The sequence below is a fragment of the Dicentrarchus labrax genome, unplaced genomic scaffold (genome assembly GCF_905237075.1).
Source record: "Dicentrarchus labrax unplaced genomic scaffold, dlabrax2021, whole genome shotgun sequence".
In the NCBI taxonomy this organism is placed as follows: domain Eukaryota; kingdom Metazoa; phylum Chordata; class Actinopteri; family Moronidae; genus Dicentrarchus; species Dicentrarchus labrax.
In genome coordinates, this window is record NW_026136710.1 from 2,997,368 (window position 1) to 3,017,317 (window position 19,950).

General features: G+C 40.1%; 1 protein-coding gene across 5 annotated transcripts; it reads left to right on the forward strand.

The window, feature by feature from the left end:
* The first annotated feature begins 10 nt into the window (after positions 1–10).
* Positions 11–18,704, forward strand: sbno1 (strawberry notch homolog 1 (Drosophila)). Of its 5 annotated transcripts, none has more exons than XM_051411794.1 (33): positions 11–443; positions 3,842–3,961; positions 4,057–4,155; positions 4,264–4,491; positions 4,585–4,705; positions 5,523–5,623; positions 6,037–6,133; positions 6,325–6,485; positions 6,794–6,927; positions 7,065–7,155; positions 7,236–7,397; positions 7,581–7,716; positions 7,827–7,932; positions 8,026–8,179; positions 8,288–8,470; positions 9,257–9,354; positions 9,441–9,592; positions 9,760–9,951; positions 10,038–10,208; positions 10,303–10,472; positions 10,592–10,723; positions 11,744–11,879; positions 12,066–12,178; positions 12,296–12,367; positions 12,447–12,531; positions 12,663–12,737; positions 12,838–12,984; positions 13,216–13,310; positions 13,412–13,498; positions 13,629–13,766; positions 13,861–13,937; positions 14,484–14,677; positions 15,756–18,704. In XM_051411794.1, exons 2-33 carry the CDS (start codon positions 3,842–3,844, stop codon positions 15,896–15,898), a joined length of 4,170 nt encoding a protein of 1,389 aa, XP_051267754.1. In that variant the 5' UTR covers positions 11–443; the 3' UTR covers positions 15,899–18,704. The 5 variants fall into 5 exon arrangements, with proteins under 5 accessions (XP_051267754.1, XP_051267752.1, XP_051267749.1 ...); XM_051411792.1 differs by having other exon boundaries at positions 4,588–4,705; positions 12,447–12,546; XM_051411789.1 differs by having other exon boundaries at positions 12–443; positions 12,447–12,546.
* Positions 18,705–19,950: the final 1,246 nt, after the last annotated feature.

Genomic DNA, 19,950 nt, shown 5'->3' on the forward strand with positions numbered 1-19,950 from the left:
CAGGACTCCGCGGGGGTCACGTGACGCTGTATTAGCTCGCTGACTCTGCTATGTTTGTCGATTGTGTTAACGTTTTAGAAATGTCGTTAATCTTTCTCCTGTCGGTGTGTGGTCGTCGAGGGACGCGCCGCCGGTGTCTGAGCAGCCGTTTTCACCGAGTCCGGTCGAGCTGTTTGACTCGGAAAACGCCCGCGGTCGGCCCGCGCGTCACGTGACCAGCATGCGGCCGAGCGTTTGATTGAGGAAAAAAAAAAAAAAAAAAAAACAAGATGGCGTGAGCGCGGCGGAGCGAAGAGGATAACAAACCGCCCGAACTACCGAGCGCCGCCGAGCGACAGCGAGAGCCGGAGCCGGAGATAGAGACGGCCGTTGGAACTACCGAGCGCCGCCGAGCGACAGCGAGAGCCGGAGCCGGAGATACAGACGGCCGTTGGAACTGTCGAGTAAGTTGATTTTTTTTTTTTAACACTTTTTTAAAAGTCCGCCATGAAAGAGACAAACTCGTCGTGGTGATTACTCAACGGGAATGTTAAGTTTTTATATATTTTTTTTATTATTATTATTTATTTATTTTTGCTAATGCTAGCTTCGTCTCCGTTTAACCATAGATGTTAGAAACGTAGATAACCTCGTTCTCGAGTTGACTTGCGTCTGCGCGGTCGCCATGTTGGAGAGGTCAAGATCAGCTACTTAACGCTACTGAGAGGCGCAGACTTCGCTATAAAATTTACTGTAACTCGCTTAATTATCAACCGATTTTCATGGTTTTTAGTGTGTTTTATAAATGTGACAAACTGAATCTGATACTAGTTATCTGTAGGAATTAATTCACTTATTAGGAGCGGGTCTAATTAGTTATATGACAGAAATATTTACCCTTCTGGATAGACACTCTGGGATATGCAGGCTTTAATCTGTAAACAGGCAACATCAAGTTAAAATTATTTATTAATTCTAAATATTTCTATACACATTATACTGTTATAAAGTCACCTGGTTGTTTGTTTTTGTGAAATCTGTCTAGAAGGTAAATATAATTCAACAGGTGAATTAATTCACACCTTTTCTGTCTAGTTTCCAGGATTAGACAGTCATTTGTGCTTTAAGCACCAGCTCACACTCACTAGTATACATGTATTCATTGTTTTTATTCTGTATTTTAGCCAAAATACTGGTCTGACAGGTAATACAGTCAACATGCCTGCAGCATTTTTCCAATATGCGGTGTTTGGATGTACAAACTACCAGTCAGACCAGCACTTTAACCCAAAATACAGATTGAATACATGTATACAAGTGTGTGTGTGTGTGTGTGTGTGTGTGTGTGTGTGTGTGTGTGTGTGTGTGTGTGAGCTGGTGCATGAAGTATCAACACACTGTATGATACTGCGTTGATACTTTATGCACCAGGTTACTGTACACCTGCAAGCAAAAGTGTGTGTGTGTGTGTGTGTGGGAAATAATTCACCTGTTGAGTTATTATGTTTATCCTGTAGACAAATTTCACAATGTTAACAGAAACTAACAAAAGCTACAATTCTAATTAATTTACAGTTAATGTTTATAGACTGCAGCCTGCATGTCCCAGAGGAAGCTATGGCTTTTCAGAAGGTTCATTTTTGGGCATATAACTGATTAGATGCGCCCCAGCAAGTGACTACATTATTTTTTTTAAGTAACCAATATATAGCTCAACATCTAATGTTTATAACAAACCACATTTCATGGAAATCGGTCTGGAAATAAAGGAGTTACAGTCGCATTTAGTAGCGAAGCATCAACATCGCTCGGTAGCTGATCTTGACCTCTCCAAGATGGCGACGGCGCAGACGCACGTCCCAAAAAAAAAAAAAAAACGAGAACGCGGTTATCTACGTTCCTCCATGTACGCGCCTCAAGGCTCCTCGCTGCTAACGTTAGCTCGGCGACCGCAATGACACAGTGCGTGAGAGCACCGTCAACAACATCACAACAATGCGAGGGGGTAGTTAGCTAACCCCCGGCGGCCGCTTGGGAAGGACACGCTCCGGGTGAAGGTGCTGCTAGCTGCCGCTGCATGAGCTCCATAACGACCGTTTTTTTGGTTTTTTTTTTTTTAAATCAGGAACTCGTTTTCAGGATCAGCCAACGGCACGTTAGCTGAAACCCCTCCGTTGCGTTTTAATGTGTATATATATGTGTGTGTGTGTGTGTGTGATGTTTAATGGACTAAGTGAGAGATAAAGTTAGGAGAAAACAAGCAGGTAATAAACGCTTTGTGCTAACATGTGTGAGTGGCTACAGCCGAGCTAACCGCCGTTTGTGAGTCACCGTGGTTACCGTTAATAACACTTAACGGCTGTGAGGGGTTTCTTTTTCCTCTCATTCTGTAAGTTGAGTCGAGTGTGTATATATTACGTTATATGTATATATGTGTGTGTGTGTGTGTGTGTGTGTAAGTGTCGAGTCACTGGTGTGAATGTGAAAGTGACTTCGGTTAGCTGTCGGTTAGTGTAACGCTAGCGCCGCGATGCTAACCAGGCCAGTTGAGCAGGTGTGGACCGCGAAGGGTTAACGGACACTTGGACCGTGCACAGCGCTGAACACCGGTGTTACTTTCTGTTTGTGTGAATGATTATTAACCAGCTGAGGTAACCGGGGGTCGGCGGTGAAGTGAGGGGGGGGAGGGAGGAGAGGGGAGGGGAGGGGAGGCAGTGACCAGGAAGTTACACACACCGAAGTAGGGCATTGCAAACACGTGTCTTGTTTTGGGTCACTTTGGAAGAACCGGACCGGGCGTGTGGACCTCACTGTGTGGAAACGGCTAACTCATGCCTCTGTCGTTAGTGTGGATTGTGCTGTGACTTTTAGTTCTCTCTGTTATTGTTTTTATTTTTTTTAATTGTCTGTGTGTGTGTGTGTGTGTGTGTGTGTGTGTGTGTGTGTGTGTGTGTGTGTGTGTGTGTGCTGCTCCTACGGCGAGGTGAACATTTAAAATAGGGTTTAATATGTTGCTTACACCAGATTGAAACAAGACAAGTTTGGTCTTTTTTTTATACCAGATTGTTCAAAAAAAAATGTTCCAGTGGTTTATTTTTTTTTAATTTGAAAACATTCAGTGTTCGATCCCCACACATGTCCGGTACATGTGGGTTTTAATTGTGGTTTTAGCTCACAGTACTGTGGTTTTCCCTTTTCAGCACGCATTGTTGCGTCTTTTCACTCATAGCTGCTTGCACATAACGTTTAAACTACTGGAATTTGTCGCTATTGATGTAGTTGTTTTTTTTTTTTGTTTGTTTCAGCAAGTGTGGTTCATCCAATAGGTCAAGCGGAGATTAGTCTTTTTTTTTTGGGCAATATTTAAAGACACACTCTGGACAAAAAGTAACTTGATGTGTGGACAAGAAAGCAGTGTAATAGGATCTCAGTGTTAAACCTTGAACTTCCAAGTCTTTTATTATGTTGTGACAGGTTTTTTAAAGTTTGGTAAAAAATAGCATGAGGTTGCAGACCTCTCTTTAAGTGTAAATGCGTGTTTGTGTGTGAAGTAAAACAAATTTTAGCACTACATTCTCTATCCTAGGATGTTTTTCCTTATAGAATAAACTAATGCTTGAAATATTTAAATTTCAGAAGCTAGAACCTGCAAATTTTATACATGTATGACTTGAAATATACCGTAAACGTTTAATTTAGGATCAGTACTGATGTCCATGTATTTTTCTAATGATCAACTAATTGATTAATCCACTAAATGTTTAATCTTCCTTTAATCTTTTATCATTGTTTATTCATGAACAAATACTCAGCACGGTACACGGGAGACGTTAACTGAAGGACATAAACATTTGTCTTGCAGATGGATCCTGGACAGGATTTACTTCTCGCTGCCCTGAGTGAGAGCGGCATTTGCCCTAATGATATTGGCCTATTTGATGTTGATTCTCAGGATGTTGCACAGCCCTCTACAACCCAGCAAGTAAGACGATCATTAGCTTTGTGTTCTAGAAGTGATTTTTTATTAATGTTTTTCGTAACTGTATGTTAATGTTCTGATTTCTGGTCCTCCTCCAGTCTATCTCCATCAGTGCCCTGGATGTTGGCGTGGGGACAGAGTCAGTGGACGTTGTTCGAACTGAGCCTCCAGCTCCTGTCCCTATAGTTACTATCAGGGTGAGATTACAGAACATTAAGTTCCCTTAATTAATTATTAAAAGCACAATGTAATGTTGCTGCTGCTTGCTTTGTGTTTAAAATCTCTCTCTCTCTGTCTCCCAACAGCACAAACCTCAGCCATCAACCACCACGTTTGTCTTAAATCAGCTGAATCAGTTGCCGTCACTAGGATCTGCCGTGACCAAACAATCAGCAACCAACAATATCAAACATACCATAACTGTCACCAAGGTGGTCCATGTTGCTAATTCAGCCCTGCGAGGTTCTTCCACCCCCTCCACCACAAGTATTCCTCCTTCAGTGTCCACAGTAGTGCCTTCTAACAGAGATCAGGTACGTTTGTGAAGCCATGCTCTGAACCTCTTAAAGGAGAGAGAGAAAAGCGTTTCTTTTAGTGCTCATCATACCTTTTTTTCTTTTCTTTAGCAGATTCAGTTGAAAGACCTCCTTAGGACCAGCAATGTGAAGGGCAACAGTCTGATGGAACTCATGAAGCTGAAGCCTCCACCTGACATTACTACACCAGTAGCAACGGCGACAGCAACAGGTAATTTATTGTTTCTTGTCATTTAAATGTGCTTTTTTTTAATCCATCAGGTCTGAGCAATATCAATATTTTTACCTTTTGATTAATATTTAGCAAACAGGCTTGTTTTGGCGTGGTTTTAATAAGTGTGTGTGTATGTATATATATATGTATGTGTGTGTGTGTGTGTGTATATATGTGTGTGTATATATATATATATATATATATATATATATATATATATGTATATATAAAAAAGCTGTTTGAGGTTATGAGCCGTAGATTTAATGACATTTGGGGAAATGATGAGCTAAAAAGCTATCGAGGTTTCAGCACTCCAGATTTTTATTAGTTTTTTTATTTTAGTATTACGCAATGCAGGATCAAATCATAGCAGAGATTATTTGTGACTTTCTATCTGTGCAAAACACAATGTCTGTTTACCCCTGTTCAAAAGAGCCCAAAAATTAGGAACATTTATTGTGTTTTGTATTGTCCCTCTTTATTTTTGTGTGTATCTGTGTGACAAATTTGAGTAAATTCTAATTTTATGAGTATTTTAAAAACTTAAATAGGTCTGATGATCTACACAAAGTTATTTTCATTATCGATTTAAGCTGACAATTATATCCATCAATCATTTGGTCTAAAAATATTCAAGGTGTGATGTCTTCACATTGTTTAACCCAGAGATATTGAGTTAACTATCACAGTAGTCGGTGGCTCTATAACCAACCTGAGATTCTCTGTTCGTCTCAAAATATATTAAAAAATCTGTCCGCGCAGGTGAGACGTGAATTGTTTAAGTAACACTTCCTGGTCTCTGTTGGTGTTTCAGGTGAAATGAACAATGGAATCAAGAAGGAAGTATTGGGTAAAGATCCTGCCAGGATCTGGATCAATGACGCCATTAAAATGCATAACTTCTCACATTCTTTGGTAAGTATTAAATTACTGTTTTTAGAAAGATGTTAAACATTAAAGGCATCATTGGCAAATTCATATATATGGCAGGGTGTCTGAGGGGTCTTTTCTTTAGTCAAAAATACAATAAAATGCCTTTTTAAATATGATTTTTACTGCATTTTTCAGTCTTGCCTAAATGTGTCTTTGGGAAAGAATTATATTGATCATGCTGTAACATCTATAAAGCCAAACTGACATAGAATCAATACCAGTACCATATGAATGTGAAATGGGTCTTAAATTGAATTCATAATGGTCCTAAAAAGTCTTTAATTGAACCTGTTGAAACCACCGGAAACCCTCTATGGTTATGTTTAGGGGATGGTTTAAAAGCTGAAGAGTATTGTGAGAACCGGATGTCTCATTATGTAAATCCGTGTCCACAGAAACCCCCTGGGATGAAGGAGGAAGATGAGCCTGAAGAGGAAGAGGAAGATGAGTTGGGCCATGCAGAAACTTATGCGGAGTACATGCCAATGAAATGTAAACACGACTGTTGTATTTGTTTACAATCACTCCATTATTGGGCAAAACAAAGTGAAAATGAACTCGACTGAATGATAACAGCACTTCATTATATTATCCTTCATCAACATCATTGATGAAGGATCATTGAAATCAAACAGTTCTCGTTAGTTGCTCGATCCACTGACCAGTCGCTTTTATCACTGCAGTAAAGGTGGGTCTACGGCATCCTGATCCTGTGGTGGAGACCAGCTCCCTGTCCAGTGTTAACCCTCCTGATGTGTGGTACAGACTGTCCATCCCTGAAGAAACCATTGATCGTGGTTGCCTGTCGGCTCTGCAGCTGGAAGCAATCACATACGCAGCTCAGGTAAGCAGTGATCCTTTTGTAAAGAAGGACAAAACCTATTGAAAGATATTCGTTTAACTTATGATTGCATGTCCTGTGTTGCTCTGTGCTTATATTGTGTTGCTTTTATATGTTATTTTTCACAAATTTATTCGGTTATGTATCTTTTTAAAAACGGTCTCAATAAAATGTGCCATTACAAAATATAATATGGCCTAAACTAAAATACATTTTCATCACAGGAGTGAGACTAAATCACCTCTGCAGGCAGTTGACGGCGTCTCTTTTTGGTTTTTAATTGTGCATTTCTTGTCCCGATGTTACGACAGCAACATGAGACGTTCCTCCCGAGCGGCGATCGAGCTGCCTATCTCATCGGTGATGGAGCCGGTGTGGGGAAAGGCCGAACCATTGCAGGGATCATCTATGAGAATTACCTTTTAGGCAGGAAGAGATCACTGTGGTAAGTACTCCAAATCCCTTTTACATATTTAACCCAGATTACAAACTGTTTACTTTTCAAACGAATGTTATGCCAACCGAATTACCTCCACTGTTTTTAACCTCTTCTTACACATTCTCCTCTTTTTTTGTGTTCAGGTTTAGTGTCTCAAATGACTTAAAGTATGACGCTGAAAGGGATTTAAGGGATATAGGAGCCAAAAACATCCAGGTTCACTCACTGAACAAGGTAAGATGAAAACAGTAAGACGTGTTTACTGTCTTTCTTAATGTCAAACTGTGACACAATTACATTTTTTATATTTTCAGTTCAAATATGGCAAAATCTCCTCAAAACACAATGGGAGTGTGAAGAAAGGTGTGATATTTGCCACCTACTCGTCCTTGATCGGAGAGAGCCAATCAGGAGGGAAGTACAAGACCAGATTTCAACAGCTTCTCCACTGGTGTGGGGAGGACTTTGATGGAGTTGTATCCTTTCAAGCAAATGGCCATGAATTTGATGAATAGATGTTCTCAGGAATTAATTTTTACTTTCTTATATTAAACGTATACTTGGTGTGCTTAACTGTGTCAAAGTAATGAAACAAGATCCTTTTTATAGACCATCTTTTTTATAAATCTGGCTACTTTCCTTAACCAAATGTCTGTTAGATTGTCTATGACGAGTGTCACAAAGCCAAAAATGTGTGTCCAATTGGATCATCCAAACCTACAAAAACAGGGCTCGCGGTGTTGGAACTGCAGAACAAACTGCCCAAGGCTCGGGTTGTGTATGCAAGTGCTACAGGTTAGTAGACGTAATCGAATGAAATTTGCTTTTTAAATTGATCGGCATTCTGAACGCTGAAGGTGTACTGAGTCTGTGCAAATTCTGAAGATGAACCCGTTTCTATCTAGGTGCCTCTGAACCGCGAAATATGGCCTATATGAATCGTCTGGGCATCTGGGGGCACAAAACACCCTTCAGAGAGTTTTGCAACTTCATCCAAGCTGTTGAGCGCAGGTACGTTTCTGTTTTTGCAGATTACAGCAAATGTTTGCAAAAGAAAAACAAGTTCTTGTGTAGAAAACCTAACATGTATGTCCTCACTTTCAGAGGTGTTGGCGCCATGGAGATAGTTGCTATGGACATGAAACTAAGGGGGATGTACATCGCAAGGCAGTTGAGTTTTACAGGTGTGACTTTCAAGATTGAGGAGGTTCCCCTGACCCAGAAGTACATAAACATGTACAACAAATCTGTGAGACTGGTAAGCACATAAGAAATAATGCATTTTAAGCACATTGCTGTGATTTTTTTTTTTTTATGTTTTTGCAGTTAACATATGGATTTCATTATGCTCTCCTGTTTCTTGTAGTGGGTGAGTGCACGTGAGAAGTTCCAGCAGGCTGCAAACCTGATGGATGCAGAGCAACGCATGAAGAAGTCCATGTGGGGCCAGTTCTGGTCTGCTCACCAGAGGTTCTTCAAATACCTCTGCATTGCCTCCAAAGTCCGCAGAGTGGTCCAGCTGGCTAGAGAGGAGGTCCAAAATGGAAAGGTGACACTACTCAAGAAATATAACAGTACTTCTGGCAGCACAATTAACTGTCAACAGTTCCGCTGTGTTAACATGAGGTGAGAGATACGTTGCCTTTAAAAGAAACCTCACAAAAACGAGTGTGCATTACTCAGAGACCCAACAGGAAAAGGCGGGTACCACAAACTGTAGATGTGTTTGAGACAGAGGAGTAAAAAACGTGATATATTTAAGTTGTGGTCTGGTTCCTGTTCACACTTTTAAGTAAACCACGAGGAGTAAACATGAACTCATACAGATGGGTTGTACCTCCATTAATAGTTTTGCCGTCATCCATCTTAACAAAAATCAAATACTGGTGATTGTATATCATTCAACACTCATAAGATGTGTTTATGTTCTGCAAATCGCGCGCATGTTATGAATAACGACAAAGCTATTGGAGCCGGGATAAAAAAAGAAGCGCTTTATACAGCATTAATCTGGCAGGTATTTCTGTGGGATCGCTATGTCCTGCACTTTTAATGGACTTGCTGAACTGCCAAAGTCCACGAAGTAGGATGCGAGCACAACAAACTACAGTTTTAACGGCTGTTGACCGTTCGATTGATCAGGGAAAAGACCATTGCATTGAGGCAGCTCTTAAAGGACAACAGGGGTTGAGACTTAAAATAATCTCGTAAAACTGAAAGATTAATGCTTTCCTGAAACTTAATGTTGTGCTACTGGCTCTAACGTTATACAACATTAATTTGCTCAGTGGTATCATCAGTGTATAAAATACTTAACAAGCTACTTCCTCTGCAGTGTGTGGTGATAGGTCTTCAGTCCACTGGGGAAGCAAGAACACTCGAGGCCTTGGAGGAAGGAGGCGGAGAGCTCAATGACTTTGTGTCAACTGCAAAGTACGGACTGACTAAATTTATTTTTTATTGCTCAGTTTAAACACCGTAACGTGTTTGTCACTGTAATAAAATGTTTTTGTTTATAGAGGTGTGCTGCAGTCGCTGATTGAGAAGCACTTCCCAGCTCCTGACAGACAGAAGCTTTACAGCCTGCTAGGTATCGACCTCTCAGCTAAGAAGACCCCCTCTCCAAGTGAAACTGCAGCCCAGCCAGAACAGAAGGGGAAGAAAAGGAAAGGTAATCAAACGTTTAAGATAATGCTGAATCACGAGAACAGATTAAAACTAAACCCGATACTCTAAGAAGACATAACAGACGGCTTTGTCTTGAAAATGTCTCCATTCTCGTGGACCGAATTGTGTGCTGTTCAAACATTTGTCTTCATTCTCTCATCATGTCTCCAGGTTTAGAGATCAAAAAGCAGCAGAAAAAGAAGCCTCGCAAGCACGGCGGCCTGTCGGGCACCAGCTCGGAGGAGAGCCAGTCGGAGGAGTCGGACAAAGACAGTGACGACAGCTTCAAATCTGTCAGCTCAGCGGACGAAGACGACGATTTCAACCCGTTCAGAGACGAGTCCGATGACGACGAGGAAGATGGTGAGACTACCGAGTGAGGTTGTGGACGTTGAATTAAGACGTTTTATATCCAACTTACAGCGAACCTCTGTGTTCCTCTGCTTTAGATCCATGGCTTATCAGAAAGGAACCAAAGAAAGGGAAGGAGAAGAAGAAGAAAAAAAGAAGGAAGAGTATTGATCCAGACTCCATTCAAAGTGCCTTGTTAGCCTCTGGGCTGGGCTCCTCCAGGCCTGCTTTCACTGCCTCTGTTATTCCCCCGAGCGCACCTGCCACAGGTGAGCATGTTACCACACGAAAAAGCAGAATGATGGCTCTCCATTTCAGCTTTTTGAGGATTAAAGAGTGCTTTTGTTTTTACTTGTTCTTAAGTCAAGCCAGAGGTTCAGGATAGTTGCGTAACGAGTGAGGACGCAGTGGATAGTGCCCAGAAAATGAAGAGAGATCTGCTGGAAAAACTGGAGGATCTAGCTGAGGACCTCCCTCCCAACACTCTGGACGAGCTAATAGACGAACTGGGAGGTCCCGACAACGTAGCTGAGGTATAAACGTTTGTGCTTGGCGTCAAACTGTTATTTCTTTTTCGTTGCTGTCTGTTTTTCAAAACCAGGTGATTAGTTTGTATCTTAACTTAACGTAAATGTCTTCAACTGTGCTTCAGATGACTGGTCGCAAAGGTCGTGTGGTCAGTAATGACGATGGCACCATCACTTATGAATCTCGCTCTGAGCTGGACGTCCCCGTGGAAATCCTCAATCTCACAGAGAAGCAGAGGTTCATGGATGGAGAGAAGGTAAAGTCCAGTCAAACTTTATTTATGAAGCCCGAAATCACCATTTGCCTCAGATGGCTTTAAAATCTGTACAACATTCAACACTTTCTGTTCTGGTAATGAAACTTTTTAATGAGGAGAAAAGGGAATAAACATTGTGCGACCAAGTTATTGTGGAAATGGGAACAAGCTTTTACCAAACATGAATACTAATACCTGAATCAGGACTAAGGGCCCACTGCCTTGAGAATCTTTCATTCCCACAGTTCACTTATTCTGGAACAAGGAAAGAAAAACCAAGAGGTGTGAACATGAAGTTAAATGGACTGACAGGGTTACTTATTCATCAGGACCGACATTGGGAAGTTCTGACAAGTCGAGCCGCACCTCATTCGTCTCGCTGTGTTCATTTATGTTCTCTGGTGTCACCAAGAAATAACAAATGTTATCAATAATGACAAACGGGATGGAAAAGAGGAATCTTATACTACAGTATTACAGAAGTGAAGCTGCTGTGTGGTCACATGTTCACCTGCTGCTCATCTGTTTTGGTTCCTTTTTGATTTCCTGATAAATCAAAGGAAATACAAACGGCCAGAACATGGATTTAATAGTAGTTACGCTTTTGAATTCATTGTAAAAATCACACCTACTGTCTCAAAATCTTGTAGTCGGTCCGCTTTGCTCTCTCACAAGAAACAAGTAGCACCAGGATCTACTTGGTAGCAGCTCTTTAGATCTTCTCAGTGGGATTGTTTTAGTCTACACCAGAGCTCCTTCGACAGCTTTGACAGTTTTCACACCAGCACAAACAAACTCAACACACAACCACGCCAGAGTTTGTTTGAACTGCACAAAACCAGTTAAGTGTGAAAACACTTTAAGTTGCAACAAACCAATTTATTTTACTAATTGGTGCAGCGCCCAGGCTCATAATCTCTTGTTATTGTGTTCCCCAGTGTTACACCGCACAGTGTGATTTCATATCCAACTACTTTTTCTCTATGAAAACTAATTGTAAGTATCTTTCTTTTCAACCAGAACATTGCCATCATCTCAGAAGCTGCCAGCTCAGGTATTTCCCTGCAGGCCGATCGTCGAGTGAAGAACCAGCGGCGGAGAGTCCACATGACACTGGAGCTGCCGTGGAGCGCAGACAGAGCGATACAGCAGTTCGGTCAGTACATATAAACCTTTCGCTGAAAAGCCTCAACCAAAACCTGATTACAGTTAAAAAAACTGACCCCTTTGTACCTGACAAAGCACCAGTTTGAGCTCGTTCTACTTTCATGTGATGTATAGAGAATAATCGTATTGTTCAAAATGAACCAAACGTTCTGCTGCGTGGTTTGTTTGGTCACAGGGAGAACTCACAGGTCGAACCAGGTCACCGCTCCAGAATATGTCTTCCTCATATCGGAGCTCGCAGGAGAGCAGAGATTTGCATCCATTGTCGCCAAAAGACTAGAAAGCTTGGTGAGAACAAATCGACTGTATTATTCTTGTTTTTTTGTTTTTTTTTTGTGAAAATTTATTTAAAGAAAGTTAAATATTGATATGAAATATTATCTGTGTGTGTTTAATTCTTAACAGGGTGCTCTCACTCACGGAGACAGAAGAGCAACAGAAACCAGAGATCTCAGCCGGTTTAATTTTGACAACAAAGTAAGTACATCAATTGTCTCGGAGGTTATTAATGTTTTTATGTGCCAGTGACTCACTCACATTTATCTTTTTCCTACAGTACGGCAGAAACGCTCTGGAAATTGTGATGAAGTCCATCGTGAAGCTTGATTCTCCGTTAGTGTCTCCCCCCTCTGGCTTTAAAGGTGATTTCTTCAAAGGTACGACTTATCTGCTATTCCAGACTGGTTATTGCAGATCGTATTGATTTCTCTTCTTTTAATCAGTTGTTCTCATCTGTAGCTCTGAGTAATAACTGAATTTTTTTCCTCTGTAGAAATTCAGGGTGGATTAATAGGTGTGGGCCTCATAAATGTGGAAGACAGATCCGGCACACTTTCACTGGACAAAGGTGATTTTAAACTGTTTAACTTTTCTCGCTGTTAAATGTGATTTGCAACACACGTACACTTCTGTGGAAATCTAACTCATATACGTTGTTCCCGCTACAGACTACAACAACATCGGCAAGTTCCTGAACCGTATTTTGGGTATGGAGGTCCAGCAGCAGAACGCCTTGTTCCAGTACTTTTCCGACACGTTGGGAGCAGTTATTCAGGAAGCCAAGAAGAATGGCAGATATGACATGGGCATTCTTGGTAAGATGGTCAACCAAAATACAGAAATAAAACTGGTACAGAAGCCAGTTTTTTTTTTTTTACTGTTAAATTATTCAAGGCACTTTTGTCTGTGAGGATCAGTTGAGTCATAATCATCTGTCTGCCCTGAAGGTTGGATTTCAGTACCTCACTGGATCTGAAAGGTATCAAATGTTATTAAAAACAAATCTCTCTGTCTCTCTCTCTGTCTCTCTCCCTGTCCTCTATTAGATCTGGGCTCTGGTGATGAGAAGGTGAAGAAGGTAGACTGCAGGAAATTCCTAACACCAGGCTATACCACATCAGGACACGTGGAACTCTACACAGTATGTTTATATACACCATTTATACCTTCCTCCACTCTTTAAAGATTGAAGGTTGCAGCAACATTACCTGACTTTGTATCCGTCTTTTTTTTTTCCCACAGGTGAGTGTGGAGAGGGGAATGTCGTGGGAGGAAGCCACGCATGCTTGGGCAGATCAGAACGGAGCAGATGATGGCTTCTATGTACAGGTACAGGAGCTAGCTGCAACATTTGGACCTGCCCAGTACAGTAACAGTAAACCAAACTTCATAAGTAAAACGAATGGCGTCCCCCTTTTTACAGTTACAGTTAAGTACAGCGTGTATTTTGTTTTTTCAGATGAGGAACAACAAGAAAACAGCCATACTGATCAAAGAGGTCAACACCAAAAAGAGGCTCTTCCTGGTGTACAGGCCGAACACCGGCAGGCAGCTCAAACTGGAGACGTACGCAGACATCAAGAAGAAGTTTAAAAAGGTTACACAATATTCCTCACTGAGAAATTCATGTGAGAAACGCTCAATGATTTATGTGTTGAATCATGATTTTTTTTTTTTTTTTTTTTTGTTAGGTCTTGTCAGAAGACGCCAAGCAGCATTGGATCGACCAGTACAAGTCGTCAGCGCAAATCTGCTCTCATGCATATTGGTATGTGCCCTTTAGGTCCCTGTTAACTGTTAAGACTGCTTATATTTTATGTTTCTTTCCGTCAACAAATCTCATAAAAAGACAAACAAGGAAGTGTAACATATCTTCTGATGAACCTCCAAAATACTATTTAAAAAAAAAACCATCAATGAGCCGCACTGTTCCTTCATTACATTTATTTGGACCCACAAATACTCTCTAGAACACCGGGTGTAAATTAATCCGCTGTTGAAAATAGTCCCTAACAACCAATGCAATATTTACCCATTTTAGTAACATTGTCCAGCTGTTTTAGGATATTTTTTTAAATTTAAACTACACATTTGTGACCTGTTTTCAAAGATTTGTCTTAAGTAAAAACAAATGAGCTTAAAAGTCACAAACAGGCTGAGGAAGTCAGAAAATGCTGAAACACTTGGTTGGTTTATGTCTTTTTTTTTTTTTCCTAATCTACGCCTCACTGTTAACAGTCAACTTAACATGTTTGCTTCCACCTTCCACCGTTATGAACCCCGCTGTGTGTGTTTGTGTGTTTTCTGCCCACAGGCGGGGGAACTGTAAGAAGGCGTCGGTGGGTCTGCAGTGCGAGGTCGGTCTCCGGTGTAGGACGTACTACGTTCTGTGTGGCTCGGTGCTCAGTGTGTGGAACGAGGTGGAGGTCGTACTTACTCCAGTCAGCGGAACCAACGTGAAGGTGCAGATTGTCCGCCTCAGAACGGAAGATGGACAGAGGATAGTCGGTAAGTTGAAGGGCTTTTTGGGGAAAACCAGCTTGCTTGGTTTCTTGCCGAGAGTTAGAGAAGATTGATCTTACCTTTTTAAATCCTCATCCTCCCCTTTGGGAAATAAAGCCACATTGAGCTCCCTCCATCATTCTCTATTCAAGGCCACATATTCAAGGTGTCTGCAGGTCTTAAAACTCTAAAGCATTTAATTTAGTCTCCTAAAAAAGGCCTTAAGAATTATTAAAGTCTTTAATATTACTTTAATATTGTCTCTTGCCTGTCGTAAGCCATAATGTTAATTATAAATCACTTATGTACCACGATGCGGGCTGTCGGCAGACTTTATACATCTATAAACTAAAACTGGGATTGTTGTGAGAGCTGATTCTGCTGTAGGTGACTGTTGGCTCTCACAGACCTGCAGCAAACACTCACTACTGCAGCTACAGTAGCAGGAAGCTCATCAACTCATAATGGGCAAAAAAAATTCATTAATAATCCATTTTCACGTCCAACTGAGAGGAGAGGGGAAAAAAAAACCAAAGGTTTTATTTTACCAAAACTTTACATTTAAAAAGACTTTATTTCTTTTTTTTTTTTTTATTTTTAGGTTTTTTTTTCTTTATTTTTTTTTCTTTTCTCCCCCCCCCCCCTTTTTAAATAAAAAAAAAAAAAAAAAAAACAACAAAAAAAAAAAAAAACTTTTTATTTTTTTAAAAAAAAAAAAAAAACAAACACCCAAACCTTACAAAAAAAAAAAAAAAAAAAAAAAAAAAAAAAAAAAAAAAAAAAAAAAAATTAAAAATTTTTTTTTTTTTTTTTTTATAGTTTTTTTTTATAAGTTGCTTGTTTTAATCCGTACAAAAACTGGAGTGTAAAAATGACGAGTTGAGCTTATGTGCTGGAATATTTCTTGCCTGGGAGCAGTGATTATTTTCCAGTTTCATATTTACCGTACAGACATGAGAGTGGTATTGATCTTCTCCTCTAACTCTCACAATAAAAGTGAATAACGTCGAACCCTTTTGCTTTTAATATGTGCTATAAATATCCCCACCTTTTGTTCATTCTCAACCCGTTGTTTCTCTCACAGGACTGATCATTCCAGCGAACTGTGTGTCTGCTTTAATTAACAAGCTCTCCACGTCGGACCAGTGCCAGCAGCTCGCCGTGCAGGAGCAGCAGAAGCGGCAGCAGCTCCACCCCCAAAGTTTCAGTCACGCACCCAACACATAGTGCCGCACCCGACTGCTTTGCGGGCGTCGATCCCATCTCCACCCCCTCGAGTTCGCATCCCAGTCTGAAGGGATTAGTCTCTATCTCTGCACTGCAGACTCCAGGACCTTGTTCTGCACCCTCACGCCCCTCCTCCCCTAATGTCTCCGAGGGTCAGAGGTGTCACACCAAGCTGTGATGATTCTCAGATGTAAACAGTGGTTGTACAGAGAAAAGATTTCAGGGGTTTTCTTCTTTTTCTTGTTTTTTGTTTTTTTAATCTTCACCTAGAGAGGTTTGGTGGGTGATGTTTTGTCCTCTGACATTCAGAGTGAAAAGATTTGTGATATATTGATCAGACAGAGTGGAAACCTAGAAGAGGGCATGTCGGCCCGTGGCACTCCCTCAACCATGCTTTAGGCTGTTCAGTCCTGACTACCTGGTATGAAGCAAAGACTTCTGCTTTCCTGGTTCAGACTAAAGGTGGATGAGACGAAGACCAGTGTGTCTTTGGAAGTGTGAGAACTACCTTTAAATTGTGAAAAAAGAAAATAAAAAGGGCATTTAATGCTGAACTACAATCGGATATTAATATATGATAAACTGTCAGTTTGTTGCTCCTCCTCCGTTACTCGGGACCGACGTAGAGAACGAGACGGCTCTTGGAAGTAGAATAAGTGATGCAGAACATTAGTCCAGTTAAATACAGGAAACAGATAATGCTAGTGCTAATTCTCTGGTTCCTTGCAGCTGTTTAATGTCTTCACTGTCAGATTCCACAAAGCAGTTTCTCTCGTCTTTGTTTTTGCACATGGTTGTCAAACTGATCAAAGTCCCTCGGTCCCTTTTTTTTTTTTATTTCAGTTTTTTGTTCCTCGCCCAGATGGAAGAGGTGGAGGATAAAATCTACAGTCTTTCTGTAAAAATATTTCCTAAAAGTTTATCTGAAGCTGCTCTGAGGCTTCTGTTAGACACGTGGATATCTTCCAAAGTTACGGCCTCTTTTACGTTTCCTCGTTCAGCTGAAGTAGATGGACAGAAACTAAAAGGGTTTTTGTACTGAAACATTTCCACTCAGAAGGTCTCGTTCATGTCAGATAAACGAATAAGAATTGAGGATTTTGTCTCCCATCGCTTACGTTGAAAGGATTGCATCAAAAACTGGTTTAAGACTGGCTGGCTGAAAATGTGTGAACTGAACCTTTAACAGCAGGAATTTTCCTCAGTATCAGTACAAACTGCAGTCGGACACCTTTCCTTTTACAAAAGCACTAACTTTGTCAGACTGGTGAAAGACAGCATCAGCTGTCTGGTGGTTTCTATTTAAAGTGCACAAAAGTAAGAAAATGTTTCCCAAAGATAAATATTGAAACAGTAAAAACAGACACTTTAATTCTTCCTGTGTAACATGAATAAAGCAGCATTGTATATGGTTTATAACTCACTATAATGTAGTTATAGGCAGGACATTTACAGCCGTTAGAACTCCTCCTGTGAACAGATGTTTTATATTATTCCAGCTGTGTGTTACTATATTGTCATTATCTGTTTATACAGCAGCATCCAGTAATGGGTGCCCGCAGGAGGAGTTAGAGCTCTTTATAGTGTGTTATAAAGCATTAAGTGAATGTTTATATACGTGCTGGAATAGTGTTAAAGCCAAGAAAACGCTAGCTTGTTGCTTCCCCCCCCCCGACTCTACGTGAATACTTACTTTTAATCCCACCTTCGGTCTTTTAACTCGACTTTGAGTAAAAGCGAGACCGGACTCGGTGTGGTTCAGAGGAAACGGGAACGTTCAGTGAAGCAGCCCGAGAGAAAATGTGACGAGCATGTCCGCGGACAAAGACGGGAGCAGTCTCCAGCGCCGTGCTTCTGATTGCTTTTTAATTATTCTTTTTTTTTTTTTTTTTTAATGGAATTCTGCTCAGGGGTTAAACTCGTACAAAGACCCTCTTTGGAAAATCTTTAGAGTTTTACAAAGTATGTGAAATGCATGCCCATAACTCAAACTGCTCTGTAACGTTAGCTCTGTGGTTAGCTGTTAGTTTACAGCTCCTATCCTCACAGTACATGTTCCCCAAAAAACACATCTCTCTTAATTCCTCTGTTTCCTTTTTGAGCCGAGTTGTAATTTAAAAAATGGGTGATTTATTATTATTTTTTTGCTTCTGTTGAATAGTGTCCTCAGTCCTTCACTGCTTCCCACTAGATCTGCACTGGAAGGGACAGACCAAAGTCCGGATACATGAGCTGTCCTCTTTATTGCTGATGATTTAAAATACAGGATGTGTCGCTCAGGCTACATCTTTAACCTGTGGATTAGTTTGTGTTTATGTAACCTCTTCTGTTCTTGACTGACACATTTACAAAAAAAAAAAAGCGAAAATAGGAAGAAGTCTTTGTATCATACCAATGTGCGTTTTGTATACTTTGTAAAAGGATTCTTCTTACATCTCAGCCGTTGGACCGAACTGGGAGAGGCTTCGCTGGGAGGCTCTCTTAATTGAAAGTCACATCTTTTAACTTGAATGTCCACCATTATATAAGCCAACAACTCATCTTTTTTTTATTATTTTGGTCTTTTGAGATGTCGCATACACGGGCTGCCGACTTGGTGACTTTTTTTTTTTTTTGAATGCCGTAAAAGTGTCGCAGCAGATCGGCTCCTCCGAAGTCGAAAACACTTGAAGGACTAATGTTTTTTTTTTTTTCCTCTCTTCCTTTTATCGTTGCACGAGTTGCACTACTGACAGAGTTGTACAAATATTCAACATGACCTGTACATGAATGAGTGCAATGCTCAATAAAGCTTGGTATACTTCTACCTCTGAGGACTTTTTATTGCATTCCCACTGTAATGTCCCACAAATATATAGAACTTTTTTATCATTTTAAAACTGATTTACAAATTGGGAACAGTTTTCTTTGTTTTTTAAATTTACTTTTTATTAGATTTGTCTGTTAAAGAGTGCAGGTAAACAAAAAGGGGTAAATAGATCAAAATAAGGTGAAGATCATCTCTAAAACAATCCAACATCTATACATGTATACAAATATGCTCTCAAATATCCATATTTGTACATGGAAGAGAATAATTATTTCTAAATGGAAGATATATTCCTTTATCTCCACTGTATTCCCACTATACAAAGTCAGGCCTTACAGCTGACACTTGTCAAATTCTCATTAAAGATAACAACTTGAGTTCTTAGTTTAAATGTAATTCTCTCCATTGTGTCTGTTTATGGTTGCTGTGTCCAGTTTCTGGTTAAATAAAGTAGTCGAGTCCTGTTTTCCTTCATTTAAGAGCTGTTTCTGGAGTAAAAAAGATCTGGAAGAAGTCATTCAGGACTGTGTCTCCCTCCCTCTCTGTTCATTTAATAATTGATTTCACTGATCGCTCCTACAGAAAAGTTTGACCCCTTTGTGAGCTTATATTCTCAAACCACTTTATAAACCCTGTGTTTTTTAGAAAGCTGCTATATCACCGAGGAAGATGATTTTAAAATAGAACGAGCCGGTTTTAATCACGGCTACTCGTTTATCACTGAGACCTTTTTGTTTGGGCTCGTTCCTGTGAAACTGCTACAGTTTGTTTATTTTTTTAAAGGTCTAAAGACCCTTTTGTTGCTGCATTTTCCAAAAACCGACTCCTTGAAAGGTGTTTCAGGAAGAGAAAGTAAGTATTGGGATTCTTTTACTTGAGTAAAAGAAGCAATAAAACAGTAGAAATACTCCATTACAAGTAAAAATCCTGCTTAAAATGTTACTTAATAAAAGTATGTGAGCTAAATGTTATTGAAGAGTTATTGAATTATTAATTTTCACTACTTTTATACTAGAGGTGGATGATCCTGTAACAGTACATTATATTTTAAAAGATTGTCACATGTTTTGTGTATAAAATCTTAATTTCTAAAAGCTGACAAAGAACATTACTCTGTAAATATGAAAGTTACACATCAAACCAACAACTTTAGTTTATAGATAAAAGATGATGTGTAAATTATTAATGAACTATTTATTGAATATATCTCTAATCTCTTCAAGTAATATTTTATAAATATATG

Coding starts and splice junctions, on each gene's coding strand:
- sbno1 (XM_051411789.1), top strand. CDS start 3,842: ATGGATCCTGGACAGGATTTACTTCTCGCTGCCCTGAGTGAGAGCGGC. Junction 9,952..10,037: donor CGATGACGACGAGGAAGATG/GTGAGACTACCG, acceptor CCTCTGCTTTAG/ATCCATGGCTTATCAGAAAG. Junction 13,311..13,411: donor GACACGTGGAACTCTACACA/GTATGTTTATAT, acceptor TTTTTCCCACAG/GTGAGTGTGGAGAGGGGAAT.